This window comes from Pygoscelis adeliae, unplaced genomic scaffold, assembly GCF_000699105.1.
Source record: "Pygoscelis adeliae isolate BGI_AS28 unplaced genomic scaffold, ASM69910v1 Scaffold179, whole genome shotgun sequence".
NCBI lineage: Eukaryota > Metazoa > Chordata > Aves > Sphenisciformes > Spheniscidae > Pygoscelis > Pygoscelis adeliae.
This window is the reverse complement of record NW_008825612.1, coordinates 1,819,011-1,842,974: the sequence shown is the minus strand read 5'-3', so window position 1 is coordinate 1,842,974 and position 23,964 is coordinate 1,819,011. Positions and strand designations below refer to the sequence as shown.

General features: G+C 38.3%; 2 protein-coding genes across 2 annotated transcripts in view; both read left to right on the top strand.

Moving 5' to 3' along the window:
- The first annotated feature begins 345 nt into the window (after positions 1-345).
- Positions 346-18,333, top strand: HIF1A (hypoxia inducible factor 1, alpha subunit (basic helix-loop-helix transcription factor)). The gene is made up of 15 exons (XM_009332750.1): positions 346-391; positions 1,958-2,191; positions 3,165-3,310; positions 3,416-3,500; positions 6,306-6,418; positions 7,547-7,749; positions 9,159-9,265; positions 9,453-9,600; positions 10,565-10,785; positions 10,971-11,251; positions 11,784-11,906; positions 12,145-12,539; positions 13,394-13,502; positions 16,286-16,412; positions 16,576-18,333. The coding sequence occupies exons 1-15, from the start codon at positions 346-348 to the stop codon at positions 16,725-16,727; spliced, it is 2,490 nt and encodes an 829-aa protein (XP_009331025.1). The 3' UTR covers positions 16,728-18,333.
- Positions 18,334-19,318: 985 nt separating this feature from the next.
- The window catches only part of SNAPC1 (small nuclear RNA activating complex, polypeptide 1, 43kDa), a 17,221-nt gene continuing 12,575 nt past the window's right edge, over positions 19,319-23,964 (top strand). The window contains exon 1 of the mRNA XM_009332749.1: positions 19,319-19,408. Within this exon, the coding sequence (XP_009331024.1) occupies positions 19,319-19,408 (90 nt within the window). The remainder of the gene's footprint in view (positions 19,409-23,964) is intronic.

Genomic DNA, 23,964 nt, shown 5'->3' with positions numbered 1-23,964 from the left:
CAAGGTGGGAAATATTATCAGATATTTTAGGCTACCCTTCTGAGGAACATGAGCTTATAGTCACAGAAACTGATAGAACTATGGTATGTCTGGAATTTTTTACTACTGTAATACCCATAAATGAGTTTTCCAAATATCTCCATTACTATTATGTTGATTTATTAATGTTTCTCATTACATAGAAATAGTATTTCTGTGATCTAGTAGCCTGATTTTGCCACCAAAGGAGAAAACAGAATCCTATTCTTAGCTCTTATAAAACTTACAATTCTGAAAATGAAGCTCCTAGTGCTTCCTTCTGCTGGCAGTGGCAGGGGGTGGGAGGAGAGGATGGTGGGAGTGGGGATGGATGGGGACGCCGTACAGTTCCATGAAGTTGGGAAAAATGAAGGTAATCACAGAAGAAATTCTGATGGCTTACTTTGTCTTTATCAGAGCTTATTTAACTTCTTTTGTGTTTCTTTCGTGGAAGCATTCATGCTTCCAACGTCAGTCTTAAGAGTATTGTCGCTTGCATGTTTCTGCACAAACTAAGCAGGTTTTTGGCTATTGTGGGTAGCACATCAGGTAAAGGACTGAAAATGCGTTCCTTTGGGTATGTATTTGGCTGCTTACTTTGAATCTGGTTCGTTATTTCCTAGGCAATATCAGCTTGTGAATAGCTTTCCTCTGTCATTTGTGGTACCTCTCACAAGATGTGTGCTAATTAAAAAGTGTTTTTGCACAGATCCGCAGACTTAGCAATGTGCATTTGGCAGTGGTAGTATGTGACTTAAGTCTAGTGAAATTAGAAAAAAGTAATTCCTAAACTGTTGGTAGTAAATAATGCAGTGGTTTACTTTCTGTCTTTTTCAACTGGTGACACTTAATTTCTTTATGGTAACATTAAAAGGCATGCAGCTTTGAATTATAAAAGCAGTGTTTATAGGCATATGTTTATCTTACAACTTTCATGTAAGTCAGTGGAAAAAAAGGGATCCTACAGATTAGTGCAACTACCTTTTGTATCTCAGGTGTATGCAGAATGAAGATAGGGTGCTTTCAGAAGACATAAATGTATAAAAAGAAAAACGGACAATAATACTGTATGCTTTTGTGTCATCCCTTTAAAAATAAAAGCACATTTAAGTGCAGTGGCATAATTTCCTTGGGGACCACAGCAGCGTTGAGTTCTTGTTCAAATGTAAGAATAATTTGGAGCTCCTGTCTCAAAATGCTTAGTTCAAAAATCATGTGACAGACGCATGAGGCAAACGTGAACCGGCGTGGGTACTGGCAAAAGGGAGAAGCATCGTGTTACCAACTGATGGAGCGTCTCAGTTGTTTCGGTGCTTGCTTTTAGTGACCTGTCCTTTACTTCATGCGTCCTGGGGGAGGCGAGTCTAACAGAGGCAATGGAAGAAGAATGAGGCAACTTCTTAACAGCTGGAGTTTGCCAGTATAGGGGAGACTATGGAAGGGGCTGTACTGGAGAAAGAGAGCTGGGAAAGGGACTTTTTGGATTGCTTGAAAAGCAGGACACCTTGTGCTAAATCAATATCCTTGCTTATCTGAGCTGTTAGGTGGGCTTTGTAAGGATGGTCAAAAGGGAAGAACTTGGAGAGTGCACATGATGCTACTTGGGCATAGAGCTGGAAATAACTTATGCTGTAGTATTTTGAATGGACTTAAGGGATTAGGAAAGAGGAATAAAATGGGATTTGGAGGCTAGAGAGGCAGCAGTCAAGGTATGAGATGAGCGCTTCAGGAATGGTTCTGAGTACGTAGATGTCTGTTTGAAGAACTGATCTTGTTGGAAGACTCTGGGTTTGAATTTAGTTCTGGCAGAGCCCAACCACTGCAGAACTCTATACACAGAATTACATTTACACTTTTAAATGGAGGTTTTAAATTATTCAACTTCTATAACTGGTTAATTGGCTACTGGGCAGCTTAGTTTCAAATTTAACTTGCACAGAGAACTCCGTTTCCTATATTAACCTCAAACTTTGTTTATATAGGATTAGCTCAGAACGCAGAAAAGAGAAGTCGAGAGATGCAGCCCGGTGCCGAAGGAGCAAGGAATCGGAAGTATTCTACGAACTTGCTCATCAGCTGCCCCTGCCCCACACCGTGAGCGCACACCTGGACAAGGCATCCATTATGAGACTGACCATCAGCTACCTGCGCATGAGAAAGCTGCTAGATGCTGGTAAGCGAATAACGTAGCAGAATCTGGAAAAGGGGCTGGAGGTATACTGAGGAAGAAGCTATTTCTCAAACCTATCAGCAGTTAAATAAATAAATAAATACATTAATAGTTGCATCCTTTCTATGGAAAAGTGGAAGACCTTACAGTAGAAATAGGCTATTGGTGATGGCACAGGAAAAATATGATCACTGTTCAACAGACTTTGTTTTTCCCTTTCTGTTCTGATGATCCCAGTTGGCTCATCACAGCCATAGTGCCATTTTCAGTCTCAGCTATTTGACCCTCCTCCCAGAGTTAACTTCTTTCATCTAACCCTCTTTTTTCCCCTAGAGTTGGTTGCAACAACTGTGCTTTACTAACCTGTAGGTGGTTGGTGCAAGGCTGGCTTAGCTCACTGTAGGTGTTTCTCCTTAATATAAACTGCAAGGAATTTTTTTTTTAATATGTAATCCTCTGAAGGTGAAGCTAGCTGAGGATATGTCTGTCTCTGCAGTACACCTTCCCGTGCAACTACAGGAGTATCTGAGTTAACTTGTGAACCGGTATATGTATAGCATGCCATGGATGCTGTACTGGTTATTTGTACTCATCATGCCTACCTATACCGTATGGAGGAGTAACTTTGGTAGCCATACTCTGAAATGCCTCCTAGGAAGCCCCTGAGAAATGTTTGTAATGCCTTTTTGGGATAACCGGTAATGTTTTTGCCATGTAGACTTTTTCCTTAAGGTGGAAGGTTTATTGGTTTATGCATAAAAACACAAGAGTTTTAACCTCACTCTGATTTTCTGTGATTTGTGATACCATTACTAGAGCTTGAAGAATTTAATTGATCACTTATCTACGTGAATTATACTGGTTTTGAACAATCCTGCAAGATTGACTCCTTGCAGACTGGTGCCAGAAGTCATTCCTGATGGTAAGTGAAGAATGGCTGATGTTTACTTAAATAAAAATGTGTGGCTGCTTGTAGGTGAGCTGGAGACAGAAGCCAAAATGGAGAAGGAACTGAACTGTTTCTACTTGAAAGCTCTTGATGGATTTGTCATGGTTCTGTCCGAAGATGGGGACATGATTTACATGTCTGAAAACGTGAACAAGTGTATGGGACTCACTCAGGTGAAATACTGGCATTTCCTAAGACTGTTTCAAATCTGTTAAAGTTGTTACATTTTTGTATGTGTAAAGTTAGACACCCGTATACCTCTCTTTTTTATTTTTCAGTTTGATTTGACGGGGCACAGTGTCTTTGATTTCACTCATCCATGTGACCATGAAGAGCTGAGAGAAATGCTTACACACAGAAATGGTGAGAAGAAAGAAAAAAATTGGTTTAGTTTACTTATGGATAGTTCCTGTTGGCATTAGTACAGTTGGATATCTGCTAGGAAAAGGTGTTGAGAGAACAAACTAGTATGTTTTGCTGCTTAAATCTCAAAATAAACCTTGTTCAGAGATACTAACAACAGAAATAACCAGGATGTTTTGGCAATATCCTAACTGTAGGAGAGATGAGACTTCATTAGTACTCTCTAATCCAAAACAAAATTAATGACTAAAACGGAGTTACTGAGGGTGGAAAAAATTCAGAGGTAGGTTGAATGAGAATGATCTTAAGCGATTGCTATAGAAGGATATGGAGAAGTTAAATTGGTGCATTTGTCTTAGTTTGGGCTTGCCTTTACAGGGCAACTTAAAAGCAAATGCTTTCTTCCAGAAATCTGTGGTGATATACTTCAGACACAAAAAAGATACTATATTTAGGACCCTGAAAAACTAGTCGGGGAATACTTGGGCAGCCCCAAAAAGGGCTTTGGGATTGATGCTTCTCTGCACCTTTTAACTGGTGCGTGAAATTGGTATCTTTTCACAGATTTCTGACTCTTCTGTTCTCTGTCTGAGGGAATAGAACACCGTGTTCACATATTCTGTATGCTTTTGAATTTAACAAATGCCCGTGAATTACTGCTTTTATGTCTCCTAAAGGTTTGTTAATGACTATAAAGACTTGGCAGCCTGCATGCCTCCAAACAAATCTGCTTTACTGGGTTGTTAGAAGCCTAAAATCTGACCACTCTAATACCTGTTTCATCAAACAAGGGTTATATGCACTCTGAATCTAGATAGTGATAAATTACCAAGACTGACCTCTGCTTTCGTGTAGCACTGTAAATCAGAAGTCTCTTATGTTGTCATTCTACTTAATTCAGTGGAAGAGTCCTGATAAGATATCATAGCATTAAGGACCCCGACTTTGATTTTGTAAGCATTTTCTAAACTTGTCTGCCCTTAGTATTGAAGTATGTTTCTAAGGCTAGATTAGATTCCCCCCGCCTTTGGAATACAGTAATGCATCTGGGGGGGTGGGGAAACAACTTCGCTAAGGCAGTGTAAAAACTGGTCTTGTTGCAAAAGCAGTGCAAATGATCTTGTTGCAAATGCATGCAACATGCATAAAAATGTCATGTTACTGAGTTTCATGCAAAGCAACTCTAGCGTGTCTAAATGGACCAGACTGGAATAAGATGTCTGGAAAGCATTATTACAAAATCTGTTTTGCAAATGAAGTTGGCAGACAAAAGTCTAAATTACAGTAATAATAGTACATTTTTATATTTATTAGTATTCCCAGGTTACATTCTACTGCAGCTCTTACATCAGTGGAATTATTTTGGTTTTGAATTGAGTATTAAAAACTTCCCTTTGGGATTGTACAGGTGCAAATGAATATAAATGTGATTGTAAAATCAGAATGCAGTTCAGTTTCTGCCAAAGTTGCTTTTTAAACTTTCAAAGCTGGCAATTTTAAAAATAACGTCCAATGCTGAATCAGACTTGAGAAAGTTGCTCCGTCTCTTACAGTTGCTTCTTAAAGCAGAGCCTTAACCATCACGATTTGGTAACAATAATGTGAGGTCTTCAACTATGAACTTCTAGATTGGTTTAACTCTTTTAAAAACATAATGAATTAAATAAGTTTTGGCTGTTTCTCTGAACTCTGCTTCCCGCCCTCCCCCCCTTTACTGAGGATATTTTGGTGTGGCATAAAGTAGGCTTGTCCCTGTTATTCTTTGCCTCCGCTAGAAGCGACAGGCAATGTAGCATGGGGGCTATAATGTTTTTCTAATGGATTTTGTAAACCTAGTAGCTGCAGTGCAAGCCACCATGAAGAATTTCATAGCTACTATTGTCTGTGGAGGATGAGAGCAAATTATTGTATAAACTTGTATCAGAAGTAAGCTCACATGTTCTAAAGCTTCCACCCTCTGCCATGATTCGGGCCTCACTCCTTAGCATGCCTTGGCAAACTTACTCTTCCACTGCTCCTTATCCTAGGTGCTTTATTTCCGTCTTCCACGCACAGCCTGATAGGATCAGTTTGCATCTTCTTTGCCCAGAATAGCCTAGCTAGTAAACGACTCTGAAAGGCTTTCCCCTGTAAAGGCAAAAACTTAAAGCCTGCTGTTAGCAAGTGAGGCTAAAAAATTAGTGCCACTAATGTTAATTCGTGTTAGGATTTCTTGATATTTTTTTTTTTCCTGAGAATGCTAGTAATGTGTTTAAAAACTTGGTCCCTGTTTTACTCTAAGAGTGTAAATCGCTGTGGAAATATTCGGGTGCATGTAAACAGCAGAGTTGTTAATTCTGAATTGAAAAACTTAAAATACTGCAGTCCTGAAGAGCTACAGGCCCAAAATGTATTTGATTTGAACCTTCCCGCAGTTCCGATGCATTTCAGTAGAAACCAACGCAACAGTACTTCTCATTCAGTGCCTCCTTTTCTTGTCCTCTGTCACAATTTTAAAATATATTAAATTTTCAATCTGTCTCTCTTTCTCCCCACCCCTTTTTCCTGAAATCTGGGAGTGTGGAATTGGCTACAAATACAATACTGATCTTAAAACATTGAAACTTCAGTTTTTTGCCTACCTCACAGTAAAACTCAGTCTGAAAAGTGTCATTATCGAAAGTGCTGTTAGGTTTATCAATCTTTTTAACTTAATTTTTGTGTCTTCCCCTAGTTTAGGAGTTCTATAACATGTTGGGGTTTTTTTTATGCCTTTGGAAGATGATCCAAGAGCTTAAGAATTGGTTTACTATTTGCTTTTGCTAGGTCCTGTGAAAAAGGGCAAAGAGCAAAACACGGAGCGCAGCTTTTTTCTCAGAATGAAGTGTACACTGACTAGCAGGGGAAGAACAGTGAATATAAAGTCTGCTACGTGGAAGGTAACTAATGCAAAGGAATACTTACGTAGTTTGGCAGCTTCCTCTTCAGATGTCATAACGCTATATTTCAACATTATTACTTCATGTAACGAGCTTGAGTTTCACTAAGTACTTAACTAATTAATGATTATGCTTCAATATGCTGAATTTTAATGCTGAATACATCACGGAGGTAACTGAAACAATGTTTTAAAATTAGTTTTTCAAAACTTTTTTAATGAATTCTCCATTTTAAATTAGAGGTCATTTACTAGAAATTATAATTACTAAATATGTTTGCATAAAGCCTTCTCCTCTGAGAAAAAAAATACTTGCCACCACTTATGCTGATACCTAGTTTCTTTTGATTTGACACTGTAAGTGTGACAGTTGAGGTCTCTCTGAAGGACTTCAATTCCATTCTTTCTGAAGCTGCTGGCTCTCCCTTTTGTAACAGTTGGAACAAAAAGAGCCCAGCCTGATAACTTTCTGCAGTGAATGCATTTTCTGCAGTGAATGCATTTTCTCCTCTGGACAAAAAGTAACCTTTTACTGTATCGAGTGGTATTATGGCTCACAATTCTCTTTTACAACTTAAATTTAGTTATTCTGGATCAAACAACTTCTTTCTTCTTTGCTGCTGTCTGTGAACAACTTCTACTTCAGAATGGTTAAAAAAAAACCCAAAGAAACCCACAAATTGCAAAACTTCTTGTCTCTTGAAGAATACATTTGATCTCTAACCACTTCTGCAGAAGATCTAAAATGGAGGTTGCTACCATTACCATAACTTTCAAATTTAAATAGTAAGATACCTTTTGCTGAGGCAATTGCTTATCAGTGTCATCATTAATGTAACTTTCAAAGAAGACAGTTCACAGAAATGCAGCAGTGTCTAGCGTTGCTTCAGCCAGTGCCGAGAGGAAAGGGTTGGCAGCCTGTGTACTCATCGCAGTCTGCGTAGCGTGAAGAGGAGAACTGCCGCTCTCTTTTAGCCATCCCTTTGAAAGCACTGCTGCCTTTCTGTTGTTGCTATCGCATCGAGGGGTGGGGAGGGGAAGGACTTCGCTCCGGGTGTGCTAATGGAAATACGACTATGGTGTTTGACAGACAAACCTGGTCTCTTTTTAAAATGCAACTTTCCCGTAGGTACTACACTGCACTGGGCACATTCGCGTATACGACACATGCGGTAATCAAACTCACTGTGGCTACAAAAAGCCTCCCATGACATGTCTGGTGTTGATCTGTGAACCTATTCCTCATCCATCAAACATTGAGGTCCCCTTGGACAGTAAAACGTTCCTCAGTCGTCACAGTCTTGATATGAAATTTTCCTATTGTGATGAAAGGTAATATATATTTTGTACTTTAATTCATTTGAAGGATTTGCAGGGTTGGTACATGTTGGCTAATGTTGGCCTTATACATTTATATAGTCTTACTTGTTAACTTGATTCATCTGTGCACTGGAATCACTGGGATGCTTTGCCTTTTACTAATTAATGAGGAGGTCTCATTTAAAAGCCAGATTTTTAAATCTAAGGAGCGTGCAGGGTTATTACTTCGGAATAAATCCTTTGCCTGCAGTTAACTGCTTGTTCAAACTGGTCTTTAATCTAGGGGCAGCAATTAAATTGAAATGAGAAGATACTTCTGGAGACTATAAAAGCAGGAAGGGTTTTAGGTTTGTCAAAGATGGTGATGCATTTTGGTGACTGAAAAGGGTGTGTGCGTAATGCTTGTCAGATGCATTTTATTGCTACCACTTCCCCCCTCTCCCTTCCTCAGGAGATCAGTGTCTGCTTTCTCTAGTCAAAAAAAACCCCGAAAAGTTTAGCTGTACTTTTAATACAATACATCTGCTGTTGAAAATGAGATTTTTGTGTTCTAGTATGAATCATGGATGTAGTCAAATACATAAGACTGCTCTTACTGTCCTCTGGAAACTTAGCTTGACAAATTTGAAAAACAGAAGTGAAGGCAATAATTGGCCTGAGGTTTTTTGTTGTTTGGGTTTTCTTTGTTGGTTGGTTGGTTTTTTTGTGTTTTTAATTGGGTATTATTTGTTACTGCCTGTTTCCTTTTCTTTATAACAAAAACGGATGTTTAGTTAGTTGCTGCAGTTAGGTGCAAAGAGATGTTAGTGCAGGTTATTTTCTGTCCTCTGCAGTAACTTTACCTTTCTGGGACTGATGGTGTCACAGAAAAGGTACTTATTTGGTCACATTCTGCATGTAGAATAGGGCAAAATAAATGTGTTCCCCTGGTTAGCACTGCCCTCTGGGGGCTGAAGAAAATTATTTTCTTTAGAAGCTGGCAGTGGTTGACAGTGGGAAGAATAAATCTGATTCCTGATTTCTTATAGTTGCAGATTTAAAACGGTTGAAGCATGTCTTTTTATTTTATTAAATTCTCATATTTGTGTAAGCTGGATACGCTAGTCCATAAGTAGCTGGATAATCTTTAAGCAAAAAAAAAAGTCTAGAAAGCAGGGATTTACTTAGTCCTGTCCATCACAGGACGTTACTTACTTCAATGAGAAGTAAAATCCTATGCCTGCTGAAATTTCTCTTTAAAAGAAGCATAAAAAAATAGCAATTTATTTCAAAATGAAAGCTCCCAGTAAACCAAAATTGCTGCTAATGTGTATGGAAGCGACTCTTAGGATTTTCCTAGATGTGTAGGCATCCAAATGCTCTAGTATTTGTGCTATTCCATGTCTGCTTTTGCTTAGCAATTTTTTCCCCTTGTTTTAAAGAATTACGGAGTTGATGGGGTATGAGCCAGAGGAACTCCTGGGTCGCTCAATCTATGAGTACTATCATGCGCTGGATTCTGATCATCTGACCAAAACACACCACGATAGTAAGTGAAAAGATGTATTTAAAGCCTTCCAACTACAAGAGATGAGAGACAGCACCGGGGAAAAGCAGCAGCAGCAGAACGAGGGCTTTCTTTTAATTGCGGATGTGAATCTGCAGTGAATACTTATCTTAAATGGTTTTGTTTTTTTTCTGCCTGTAATTAAAGCTGGTGTCCTTTCTGCTTTTAGTGTTCACAAAAGGGCAGGTGACGACAGGACAGTACAGAATGCTTGCTAAACAAGGTGGCTATGTCTGGGTTGAAACTCAAGCAACTGTTATATACAACACTAAGAATTCTCAGCCACAGTGCATAGTGTGCGTAAACTATGTGTTGAGGTAAGCTGGGTGGACATCGCTATTCTTTTGTCATCATTTTTATTGAAGATGAAGTCAGATACTGATGGCACTACGTCTTTTTTTTTTTTCCAACTGAGAATGTGGTCCCCTGTTGAATACGTTACGATGTTATATTTTTCCTACCGGTGAAATTTTTGCTTAGAATACTGCCAGTCCTAGGATTAGGAATAGTATTTGAAAACAAAACACTTTTTTGATCTAATGATGTCAGTGGGAAGATCTCGTGCGGGCAAATGAGTATAGGGCCAGCCTCTGCTGGACTGTCGTGATGGAAGCATTTGAGAATTTGTGCGCAGTCTAGACAACTCTCTAATCTTTGTCCGCAGTCTGGAGCAGTTAATTTCACTAATAACTTTTAGTCATGGAGTCAGAGCAGCAAGTAATGGTGTCTTTCTTAATCCCATTTATCTTTTTTTTCCTTAGAATTCCTCTTTTGATTGAAAGCTTCAACTGAAGGCAGACTTGTTGACTGTTTTTCTGCAACTGTATAATAGTCCTAAATTAGTTTTTCAAAACTTTAGTGAATGTACCAGTATCAATCTATCAACATATTGTACATTCATTTAAAACAAAGAAATGTGTTTTAGGAAATATCTCTTTTTTTCTTACTTTCTCAATGCTTTCAGAAAACCATGTTTGTTTTTGTTACTTTTTTTGATGACACCACAGTTAGTGCTTGCTTTGTCTATTACATTTGAGGAAAGAATGAGTAAGAAAAAAAGAATTCTTAAAGCTCCTATCCTGGTAATTTTGTGGTGTGGTGTGTGTGTGTGGTGGTTTTGTTTGGATTTTTGGGGGGGGTGGGGTGGTTTTTTGTGGTGTGTGGGGTGGTTTTTGTTTGGTTTTGGTGGTTGTTTTTTTTTTTAAAACTTACAAAACTGTTAAGCTTGAATTTATTCCTTTTAGCTGTTCTTTAACAGTCATCTTCTTCTCTGTCTGACAGTGGAATTGTTCAGAAGGACTTGATATTTTCCCTTGGACAAACTGAGTGTATGCTGAAACCAGTGGAGTCTCCTGATATGAAAATGACCAAAATATTCAGCAAAGATGACCTGGATGATACCAACAGCCTTTTTGAAAAACTTAAACAGGAGCCAGATGCTTTAACTGTGCTGGCCCCAGCTGCTGGAGACACAATTATCTCTCTAGATTTCAGCAGTAATGGTGGGTGTGTGTTTAAATTGGAGAGCATGCTAATTAGTACAGTTAGTATTTTACAGTAAATTTTGAAAAATAACCTCCCAGTATCACTTGCCTAGTGGTATTTCAGCCACTGTTGAAATTTAATGAGGTCCGTAGACACGCTCAGTATTGTTACTTAGGTTGATGGTTTCTTTTAATTTTTATAGAGTCTGATGAACAACAATGTGATGAAGTTCCTTTGTATAACGATGTAATGCTCCCCTCATCCAGTGAGAAATTGCAGAATATAAATATGGCAATGTCCCCACTACCTGCCTCTGAAACCACAAAGCCACTTCGTAGCAATGCTGATCCTGCACTCAATAGAGAAGTTGTATCAAAGCTGGAGCCAAACACAGAGCCACTCGAACTTTCTTTTACCATGCCTCAGGTGCAAGAGCAACCAACCAGCCCTTCTGACGCAAGTACCAGCCAAAGTTCACCCGAGGTTAGTACGTAATCTGGGTACACTGTCATTAAAATATATGTGCTGCCGGGCCTTGTGGAGCAGATCTGGTTAAGGATGCAGCAAGACAGGAATTGAAAATTATTTCTAAGTTGTGACTTAGTTAAGCTCACGCCATGATCTGAGGAAAAAAAGACAAATTTTCATACTAAGAATTATCTCTTCATTAAAGTGAGTCTTGCAAACACATGCAATACCACCTGGTAGAAATACAAAGAGCTTGGGATCGGTCTTTCTAGAAAAGAATGGTTCAGAGACAACTTCTGTAAACTGCAAGTTAGTTGCAATAAATTACTCTAGAGGCTATGTCCAGGTTCCACCTAATTGTGTGCTTCCCAAGTGGGTTAAATCTGAACATATACTGATAAATGTGTCTTCCTTTCCCATTTTAATTTTGTGCAACTCTAGCTTGGAATTAGGTTTTACATTAGAACATTTTTCAGAGAATCTGTAGATACAATGCAAAACTATGTAATGACAGAAACTTAAAACTGCACTCAAAATGTTTTCACAGCCTAGTAGTCCCAACGACTACTGCTTTGATGTGGATAACGATATGGCTAATGAATTCAAACTGGAATTAGTGGAGAAACTCTTTGCGATTGATACAGAAGCAAAAAATCCATTTTCTGCTCAGGTAATGTACATTAACTTAAAATCCTGTATCATCTTAATACTTACTCTCAACGTGCTTCTCTTTGTCTTAGCATGTCTTCAGGAACCTCCTTCCTCTTTCATGTAATATTTTTACTAACATAAATTGAAAAACAAAAATACTGTAAGGATTTGGTAAAGGGAAGAGCCTTAATGAAGCCATGAAGTCATAGCTGAGATGTTCTTACATATTTATAATTTTCACCTCTCGTCTTTTCCAGGAAACTGATTTAGATTTGGAGATGTTGGCTCCTTACATCCCAATGGATGACGACTTCCAGCTGCGATCCTTTGATCAGCTATCTCCGCTGGAAAGCAGTTCTTCCGGCTCTCAAAATGCAGCCACCATTACCATATTTCAGCAGACTCAGACACCATCAAGTACTGCTGATGAAATAAAACCAGTGACGGAACGTGTGGATGATGTAAAGACACTAATTGTTCCTTCATCTCCTGTCCACATAATCAATGAAACGAGTAGTGCCCCAGCATCACCTTACAGTGGGAACAGGAGTCGAACTGCGTCTCCAATCAGAGCAGGAAAAGGAACATTGGATCAGACGGAAAAATCTTGTCCAGGAGTGCCCAGTTTGCTAACAGTCACTCTGAATAAAAGGTATTTTAAAAGAGAAGCTTAAGCCCTACTATCTGTTGAAGAAATTAGATGTAATACACTTTTAAATACTGCCAACTGTTGTACGTTGTCTTCAGCATTCTACTTCAAAGTAGAAATTGATACGTTTAAATTTGGACACTTCAAGCAAGCTTGGGTTCGTTTTTTTAATATTAGGATTCCCTAAAGTTAACTTTGCAGTAGCTTTTACATAAACGTCTCGTGTAACAGGCAGCTACTGTGTGCAAACTGTGCTCATGATTTTGTTCTGCTCTTGTATCTGACGTGCAGCCTTTTTAAAAAACGCAGTAGGTAATTTACAAGTAGTTATACCCACGCGATATTTCTGGTGCTTTTCTTGTCCACTTTGTTACGAGGTAAGAGGCGACTACAGTCTGTGTGCTACATTTATTGCTTTTAAAATGAGCCTTATTTCATAATGGTGGACTGTGGCGTATGTAGTAGATATTTATCATGGTAGAAAACTCTACAAAGTCAAACATCAGACTTTTGAAACGTAGAAGCTTTATCTGTACATAGAAATATTCAGAATAGACTTTTCCTCACCCTTCCCTCCCTTCTTTCTGTTGAAAGTGAATTGCTGAACTTTTATGCTTTTTTTTTTTTCTGCAAAGACTTTAAAATTTTGGTTAAAACCCATTCTGAGCTTCACAGCAAGATTAAAAGCTAACATTTGCTATGCTCATAGACAATGATGGTTGAAAAGAGTCGGTTATGAACAAAAAGTAGTATAGTTCATAAATTCAGTTCTGTGATATTGTATATAAGTGTCCACAAAAGAAGAATGGCTTGAGGATAGTAGAAACGTCTTAACAGCCTGAATCAATTTTTCTTAGATCTACTGCAATGGATGAAGAACTAAATCCAAAGATGCTAGCTTTGCATAATGCTCAGAGAAAACGAAAAATGGAACATGATGGTTCACTTTTTCAGGCAGTTGGAATTGTGAGTTGTGTTTTACCATTTTAAAATATTCACTTTTAACCTTGCAATTTCTGAAATGAGGCATCAGCGCAGACTCCTGAGTTTAGCTGTTGGTATGCAGTGGAATCTTGGGATCAGAGATAATTGTTTGATAGTGAAATTTCCCACGTATATGCAGATACTCCGATTTTAGTTCTCTTTCACTGTCAGCTGTTTCAAAAGTGCCCTCTATACCCAAGCACATTTCTTGATTAGGTAGAAGATACTCTTTTGTGAACATACATGTTCTTCAGTAGAATATGCATAAATGTAAGACATCACATTTAAATTTATAATTGCCATATTTATTTCACTTCTGAATTCAAACTCAGTTTTCGTATTTGTCAGTACTGGAGATAGTGTTCTTATGCTTCTTTCTATGCCTTCATTTTTCCATCGAGTCTGAGATTCCTTTATTTGATCAGATAACAAGACCATCTGAACCATAAGGGAATAGAATTCATGTAACCTAGCAAATGTATGTTACTACCGCTTCCATTTCATGCACGCTCTCTCTAGTATTACTGTGTGCGACTGTGAGTAGCTCATCATCATCTGTCCTAGCTATTCAAAAGAAACTTTTTAGGTGTTCTTCGATTTGTGTCACTTAATTGGGGCTATCCAGCTTGTTATTTTCTGCAAGAGTATTTTGTCTCCATAACCTTTGTCTCTTACTGTCAGTTGTTAGTATTTTGAAATCTTGAGCTTTGTTACATACTGTTATCTCTCTTCTTGCCTTCATTGCAAGTTCCCCCTTCTCTTAAGTTTTGCACAATTAATTCTTAGTTCCTCTACTGTGATGTAGCCTGTGAGATTCTTTGTTTCTCTAGTGGTCCATCTCCTAGGTGTAGTCATCCATCATGTCTTACAGTGCGGGATTATTTTTTCTGCTGAACTATGAATTATTCCTGTATTAGCATTCTGGTTTGGGCATGCGACAAATCACTGTATACTGTCTTTATCATCGCTCTCCCCTAGAAGAGCTGAGAAAGCTTTTATATGTCCATTTTTTTTTCTATGAGGCAAGCAGACTTTATTTAAAAAAGAAAAGGTACTTAAGCTGTTTTCATTTGCTAAATGCTTTGCACTTTCATGCATGTTGTTCTTTTGCTTCCAGTAGCCCTGTAAGAATTCACAGCTCTGCAAGAAATTTTATTGCCTTCCATTGCCTTTTTCTCATGCGATGGTGCTACAGCTGTCAAACAGCGTTGCTGATAAATGTTCATAATAGCATGGGATGTCATTAAATACACAGAACACAAGCAGTTCTGTATTAACTGCTGTAACAGTGTTCAGGCTTCTAATGCTTAGGGCCTTTTTAATGCTTGTAGGTTCAAACTTCATCCTCTGCTAAACCTTTTTCTTTTTTCTGTATCTGACAAAAGTGTTACAAATATTTTGATGGTTTCTGCACAGTCAGAAGCTGTTTTCCATGTAGCTGGGTCTTACTGATGTTATTTCAAGCAAGTGCTTTTGTTGTTTGGCTTCTTTCTCCACAATGGATCTCTGAGAGGATGAACCAGGCCTTGCACACGCACAGAAGAAAAATGATGTTAAATCCAGGCTTATAATACATGGTGTTCTGGGATTGTGCAAAAACTTGCCACAACTTCTTAGCAGGAAGTCCTTCCTTAAGGAAGCAGGACTTATTTTGCAAAGAGTGAAAATACGTGAAGACCAAAGTGAAATACTACTTTAGTTTTCTAGAAAACGGGAGAATTAGACAAGGGCAAGATGTGTTACAGTAAGATTATGAAATAACAATCCAAATCATTACGTTGAAAAAGATACGAGCTATATGAAGGGCTGTATTGCATTCACAGTAAAAAAAATAAACCAGCAGCAATGTAGGTGACTGACCTTACTATGAAATGCAGCTTCTAAGTCCGAGTTGTTTAACTGTAACTTCTATTATACATCTGTCCTTTTGACTTGCATGGATGTTTTATAACCTGAAAACATATGTTCTTTACTATTTTAAGTGTTCAGGATAATGGCAGCATTCTGAAATACCTTTTCCTCTTTTTGCAGCAGTCAGTACTACTAACAAGACAAAACTTTGCAGATTCGACTACTTTTGCTAGCAAACTTGATACTAAGATGGCCTCTTTTCCTTCCATCCCATCTGTTTCAGTGGCAGCTTCTTACTTATCCTAATTATATGGAGCCCTTAAAAGCTTTCTAATCTCCATATCTTCTATGCTGCTGTCAAAACAATATGCTAAGGAGCCATATCTGCAATAGAGTGGCTTAGGACTGCATTCCCCACAAGACTTGGGTCAGGTGGCTTGGTGGCAATAACTGGAGTGCAAGCAGAATTTACATCTTAAATGTAGATAGACTCGACCTACCGAGGTTCCTGTATCTCCTGTCTACACTATTAATTCCAGTGCAGAAAACCACTAGAGACTTCAGTGAAAACCTGATGCTTACTCACACAAGAGCAGTGGTAATTAAATGGGTGTGTATGTGTACATGTACATGCTAATCTTGAGCATGGTAACTGATGATAACCAGGATTTAGTAATTGCTTTCTGTAAGGGAAGTAAGGTCTCGAAATCTGATTCAGTTTTCTTTTAAATAATTTTCAAGGCCAGCGTACTTGGAAATGTATTTCTCCCCAAGTTCTGAATGAAGTCCGCTTTAAATTGTAACAATGCCTACATTAGTAATTAGTGACAGGAACTGTTAGTTTGGAAGAGGGACATGGAGGGCTAGAAAGATACAGTATTCAATAAAGAAGGCTTATTTTTATTTCTTTCTAGGGGTCTTTATTCCAGCAGACAGGTGACCGTGGAGGAAATGCATCACTTGCTTGGAAACGTGTAAAGGGATGCAAAACAAATGGTCATAACGGAGTGGAGCAAAAGACAATCATTCTACTATCAACTGGTTAGTGTCTTCTTTTAATGTGCAGAGGGGGGTGGAGGGGGCCTGTGTGAAAGAGAACTGAGTGACAAAAGCATCCAAACTTGTCTCCTTTATGAACAATTTTGGAGGAAAGGTTAAGCATGGTGAATAAAGTGCACTTTTTGTCCTTCCCCTCCCTCTTCAGACATAGCGAGTAAACTTCTAGGGCAGTCGATGGACGAAAGTGGACTACCCCAACTCACGAGTTACGATTGCGAAGTAAATGCTCCCATACAAGGCAACAGAAACCTGCTACAGGGTGAAGAACTGCTCAGAGCTCTGGATCAAGTTAACTGAGCTTTCACAATACTTGTTCCTTTCTTGGACACTGGTGAATCATCACCTAAAGCAGTCTATTTATATTTTCTATATCTGATTTTAGAAGCCTGGCTACAGTACTGCACTAATTCAGTTAGTTCAGTTTTGATCCCCTTTCTAATTATTTTGACAGTCTTTTTAATGTGTTCTTTACGTAACAATAACTCAAACTATAGTGCATTTTTATAATTCTTTGGTACATACACTTTTAAGTCCATTACATTTAAAACACACTTGCAATAGCAGCTTTGAAATATGCACCTGATTTTAAAAGAATATTTATTTTTTGGCTGGGGAGTTGGTCACCAAAACTTATCATTAGTATAATGTCAACACAGGAAAAACTGGCAATACTTCCATCCTGCTCTTCATAGGTAGTTGGAAGACTTGTGCTCTCTTACTCTTTATGTTCAAATAGGTTTTTTATTTTAATAGTTTTTATAAGAAGCAACAACGCTTTGCAGCAGTGCATTGTAGCCACAATCGCACAATATATTTTCTTAAAAAATACCAGCAGTTCCTCATGCAATATATTCTGAGTTTATAAAAACTAGTTTTTAAGAAGAATCTTCTTTTTGTTTGCCTATGAAATAATGTTTAAACCTGGATTATGTCATTATTTTAGTCACGTTGTAATATAAATTGTTCTTAAATGCTGTCTTATGCTTTTGATTTAAGTGAGTGTGGTTAGTCAAAGGAAAGGCTTTATCTGGAAAGGGCTAGCAGCATTTTATTTGGATACATTCTCAATTTAGAGAGAGTTTGATGTTCTTAAAGTAGTCACTTTGCCAGCTTAAAAAAAAGATTCCCTGCCTGTAGTTGTTGAAGTTAATGCTAATATTGTGTATGATCTTAAATCTAAATGTTCAGCTTACCCTGTGTGGTATAGGTGATATTTCAAGCAGATCGTAAAACATCTTGCATTGTTAGCAAAGTTTTATCTAGTACTTCATTGAGTTGCTCGATATTTTGATGTTTTGGTTTTATGCACCTTGTTGCTATTAACATCCATATGTTTTTCATGTAGATTTCAATAACTTGAATATATTTAGAAGCCTTTTTATTTAGAAATATATAGTTGTCACAGACATCTTATTTTCCTATACGTACTGTACAAAACCTTCATTCACTCATTCTTTTGCTCTTTGTGGTTGGATCTAACACTAACTGTATTGTTTTCTTACATCAATAAACTATATGTGGACCAGGCCCCCTTGGGGAGTGTGTTATCTGAGAGAAATGAGATAATTTATATTTTTGTTAGTGGTTATTGTTCATCCGTGTTCCCTTTTTAACTTAGAGTTGATTGGAAATCACTGCTTCCTTATTTTGATTGTAACATCTCCGTGTTAATTATTTGAGCCTATTCAGTACTGAAGTCTCCTAGACAAGTGTTGTACTACCGCTCGCCAAAGATGTTAAATTTTTAAATCTGTTATCACACCAGTTAGCAAACTTGAAAGTGAGGAGACAGCGTGTGTGTGTTACTTCAGAGTGGAAAGATTCTTCCTTATGAACAGCGTAAAGGCTTGTCTCTGGAAGCTTTATCAAGGTAACACTGGAAAGCAGGAAAAAGTAAAATTTACAGGGGTGATCAGTTAAAGATGGATTTTTTTTTTATCACAAAACTGCATGATTAAAAAATTAAGCTGGTACTTGATAAAGCTTGTTCTACGTTCTTGTGCTGTTGACTCAGTAACTTTGACTAGGTGACTTCTCATTTCGCTGTCATAAAACACGATGCTACTGATACAACCTTGTAATGTGTAAATATGGTCAAGATATTCTGTGCATTCTTCAAACTATTTTCAAAAAAACTTATCTTAATGTAAAGTCAGATGTGGAGTGTCACAATAGTTATTTTGTTTTTATTTTGGAAACTTTGGTTTTGTGGGACTCTTGAGTCTGTTGAAATCAATATAATGGTACATAAGGTTAACCTATTTCTTAAAATTACTGTTACCGTTTCACTGAAATGAGCACTTCTCAAACTGACACAACTGTATTACTTAAACTTAATGGAGACTATTAGCTACCAACTAAAAAAAGATAAGGCGCTGGTAGCAGAAGATGGTTGCATACTTCCTACAGTTTGAGTAGAAGCTGCACGAAGAGGGGAAAATGCGTAGGCTAGAGTTGAAGCTTCGTGCAGAGAACACTTTGAATATATACACTTGCTACTGAATGTTAAAGACTTTTAATGCAGCCTTTAAGTGTACAAAGTTTATAAAGTTCTCTGGATAAAAGCAGCAGAGCTACTGCATACCTGCTGTGTGAGGTTTCTTGGATAGCATTCTTTCCATGGCCTCCCTCTCTCTCTGTCAGCAGTTCAAAGGTTTAATAGTGAAGTTGCTAAAGGCTTAGGTAAAGCACCAGCTGGTGGGGTCATCCCTCATGCTTAGCTCTGCATGGATTGACGTGATGCTTCTGTGAGATAGTGAGGAGAGTCTTGTAGACATGTGAAAGGTACAAGTGGGTTCTGCCTTTCCTCCTGCCCCGGCAAGCTTTGAGCTGGCCTGGTGGGTTATCCCTTTTCACCTCCCAAGAGAAACTTCATACCTTCCTGCTTGATGGTGTTCTGCCGCACTGTTGACCTTATTTTGGAGGAGCCTGACCTGTTTGGATCTGTCGGTTACTCTTCGGTGTGCTTTAAGAGGGCAGTAAATTTTCATTCAGAGAAAAATCCATGTTAAAAAGAGGAGGAAAACTTAAGTGACCCACATGATTTCTGATTATGAGCCTGCTGGACTCATCTCTGGTCTTAATGATAGCAGCTGTGGATTTAAATGAGCCATGTCTCATCTAAGAATCTTCCCAACTATCACATTTTTTTATTATACATAATAAATTTTGTTTACTGTCCTGGTAAAAGTGATGGAAACAAGCAATTAATGGAATGAACTGCAGTAGCTGTATTGGTTTACTCTGGAGTGGGGGGGAGGGAACCCCAAATAAAAAAACCACAAACCTTCCAGAGACACTGAAGAAAGCATGGAAAAGGAACAGTAATTGCTCTGGCCTTGTAAGAGCTTTGCTAAATGCAGACGCAAGTTTGCAAAATCTAGAAGTACACCTCTTAGCTGCTTTTTTTGTTTGGGGTTTTTTTTTTTACTTTTTTTTTGCTTAGACTCTAGGAATATGCAGCCTGATTCTAAACCTAGTTTGGAGGACAAGCTTCTAGAATACATTAATTTCTAAATGTTTTCTTAGTGATTCTGAATAATTTCTTTGCTGACTTGCTACCTTTTAAAATGTTGAGGCACTATATTAGAGCATTTATTCTTCACTAGTAGTAAAAAAAGAAACTGTAGGTAGATACAGTGTTTCCTTCTGCATATGAAGCAAGCTAGATCACGTGGAAATGGTAAACTGAGGAGAATAACGGAGTTAGCTTCCAGAAGGTTATCGTGACTACAGCAGTAGTCAAGCCATGCCTTCTTCATGGCATAGCACCGTTGTTATTTTTACATATGGATTCTGATTGATGTTTTTATCAACAACAGTGATGGTTTTGTTAAAAGGTAAAGGAATTTTTAAACTAGTATTTATGATGACATCCTTCATTCCTTTACCTGAAAGTAGTTATAATTAACTACAGCCGTAGCTCCCAAGAAGTCACTTAAGTCTGCTGTCCAGTAACTTGATCTCAAGTGTAATATACTGAGTAGTAAATTAAGGTAGCCTGGAGTCCAAAGTACACTTTTCTAAGATACCTTCCCTCCCATGTAGTGAGATAGGTTTGGACTTTATGTTGATCTTTGAAAACCTTTGGGTGAAATGGAAACAATTTTTGCTATTAAGTTTCCTTTCCTGTGTGTCTGTGTACACACATTAAACTCTCCCTAATTACTGACTTAAAGAATGGCAGATGTAGGCCAGAAAGGGCAATGAAAACTTTAAATCGTCACCAGTGTTATGTGTAAAGACTTCAAAGCTTATTTTGGATGGATTGAAAACTCTGCTTCCAATGAAATACAATCGTAGGAATAAAAAAAAAAAGAGTCTGATTATTACAGGTTAAACTACTGTATATTTAATAGTAATTATTTAAAAAGCTGTTTAATTAACAGCTAAACAATGGTAGCTAAAGGCAGAAATGCGGGCTGTTTCACCAGTATCTGTTGGCAAGCTTTCTGCGCTGGTGCAGTGCTGGATGAACCCTTTCCTTTGAACAGTGCTGCGGCAGTCGTGAGCACCCGACCACGGTGAGCCAGGCTGTAGCTGGACATGCCCGAGGTCAACCATCTGTTCCCGTCCCCGCTGAGTAGCCGCTCCTGAACAGAACAGGCATCTCACTCAAATGCCACTGCACTTACGCACATTATTCAAACTGTAATTGTCCAGCAGGGAAATAAACGTTTCACAGGCCAGGAGTACTTTGTAGGAAGATCATTTCCATAGGAATTCATGGCAGTTGGGTATCCAGCTTTCATTAAAAACGCCATTAGCAATTAGGCACTTGGCTCCCTGGAAAGCTCCGTTCTGGAGAACTGTGATTTCTGATCCAAATTCTAGAAATGAGCTGTCATTTTCCTTCTGCTTCCCTGTTTACCTTGAGCAAGGCTTGCCAAGTTACCAAAAAAGTTAAAGAGTTTGCAACTCGATTTATACAGTATGGTAGATTTTGTGAATAATAGCAGTATTCTCTCATGAAGAAGTGGTATATTTTAATGGAATTCTTTTTTGGAACCAAGTACAACGTATTGCAATTGATATTTCTCTTGAAACATTTTGACATACTTGTGACTGTATTTCTTTTTGATTGTGTAACAGTATAAAATTCAATAAAAGAGAGGGTTTGTTTCTAATTCGTGACATTTGTGATCTTTCTGTTCATCCGTTATCCCCGTTCTAAAAGATGGAGATGGCAAAACCACATTTTAAAGTGAACTAAATAATCACTGTGCAGCATAACTAAAACTCCTTGCATGATTGAGGTCTGACTTACCTACTACTGAAGTCAGAAACTTTGACGCTAAGCATACATGTGGTCTATTTTCCAAAAGCATTTATAAATTCTGTCTTGCCCTTACAGCTGAATCCTGTTCACCTTGGACACAATGGTTATCCCACCTGAATTAAGCAGACCTCATGCATGAACAAAAGAGGTTAAGCACATACAGTTTAACAAATGGGACATTAGGGACTGTGTAGGCTTTCCTGAGGGAAGCTGAAGAGAGGAGAGCAACAGCTGGGGAGCCAGAGGGGCAGAGAACACTTGTGAAACCTCTTTGAGTAATCACATCAAGAATGCCCTTAATAACAAAACAGAAACTAGCTTGAATCCCAGATGACATCTCCAGGTGACTTCAGTTCCTCTCAGTACATGCAAATAACTCGACAGGATCTTGTGACTCTTGCTGTCTCATTAAATGAATACCACTTCCTATTGCACAGATTAAGAGTCTTTTGCAACGTTTTTGCTTTGTTGGGGAGTCTGAAAGCAGAAGGCTTGTGCAAGTGCTGTCACAGTAGAATATGATCTTGTTATTTGGTATTAGTGATACATTTGTACATACAGAAGTTTGAATATGCTATTTAATAAAACATATCCATGACTTGTTTTCATAAAAATCCATGAAAACATGATTTATGTTCATGTTTTCAATTTGAAAATGTGTTCTAATACAATCATACAAGGTATTTAAAAAAAAAAGAGTTAGCTGCTACATGCAACTGGAGAACCCCCTGTTATTTATATCTATGCAGGATAAATGGCTTTTTAACTTGCAACTTACAAGCTAGGAATTAATACGGCAAACAGGACTTCATCCTTCTGTTTAGGAGTTAAATAGGAATATAAAGAAGATACAGTAAGCTCTTCCTTACATCATCATTTTTTTTTTCGTTTGGAAGGCAGTCTATTAAGAATTAAAATGTACTAATTAAAAATCTGAAGGAGTACTAGATGAAAACACACAATTTATCAAGAGTATTAATTAGCCTAAAAATTGACACTGTATTTCATTGTATACACCACAGAAGGGGAATTCTACAGAGACACTCGCTTTTTTTTATTCCTCTGCATTTTCATTCTTTACACTGTAGCCAAACTTTCTGCAAGGAAAGACTTAGCACACATTAACATATGGGCACAACAGCCTCATCCTCACTACATCTTACATCAATCTTACACAATGAAAGTGTCATGATATGCAGCCCCATCTGCCTTAGGAAAAAAAAGAAAGAAATTTTCACCTGGCATTTCTTGAAACACCGTCTCTGAGAAATCACAACACTCACTGCACGCTTAAAATACAAAAATCAGACAACACACTCCAGCTTTACAAATTCTGCATCGCTCCAGAGCCAAGCTCCTCCGCTCCTTTTAAATGGAGGGATAACTCCTGTAACTAAGTAGGGCTTGCCTTCACCTGTAAGTAATGACAAACTCGCTCCACGATGTGTCAATTATTAACTTGCTTGTGCTTTGAATCCTTAAGTCCATTGGGGAGAGTACATTATAACTGTTTTCCCAACAGTGTTGGCATTCTGTTTCAAAATCAGTACAATCTGTTGAAGACAGGGTCACATGCTGGATGAACGGGGTCACTGCCCTACATCTCTAAACGTTAATCCAAATGATAGATGAAAATGTCTTGTCTTTTCAGAGAAAAAAAAGAAAAGCCAAACTAAAACCCAGCAGGTGCAGCTCTCCCCCTGCAGCTGCTAAAACCTGCCCGGTTCATACGTAACAGCTCTGGTAATGCTTCTGCTCCTATAATCAATGAAAGTGGCAATCAGTGGTGCTTACAGACAACAGCTGTTTAGCTGACGGCCATTCACTTCCTACTCACCTATAGAGGCAACTAAAGGTTGATTCCAGCAACCTTTCGGGAAATACAATAAATACGGAAAGATGCTTTCGTGCCTGAAGCATTGTGGAAGCTACCGTCATCGTAGAAGCTGATAGCTTGAAGTACCTAGCTTTAAGGAGCGACCTTTAGATCAGTTAGTTGATGCTAATGGTGACTTGGAGGACATCACAGCACCAGAGCCAGCAGAATTTAAAATTCATTCTGCAGTGCATGATTATTTAAGAAAGCGAAATGTGAATCTTTAACCTGACCACGGTGGGAAACTCCTGCAGGTTTAAATATCCTCCTAAAGGCATCACACAACGCGCCATCCCGTGCCTATTCGCTACTTTTTCTACACGCTTTTCTTCACCCGTTAAGGTTCCCCGAGCGCAGGTGCCATCTCCCACAAGCCAAGC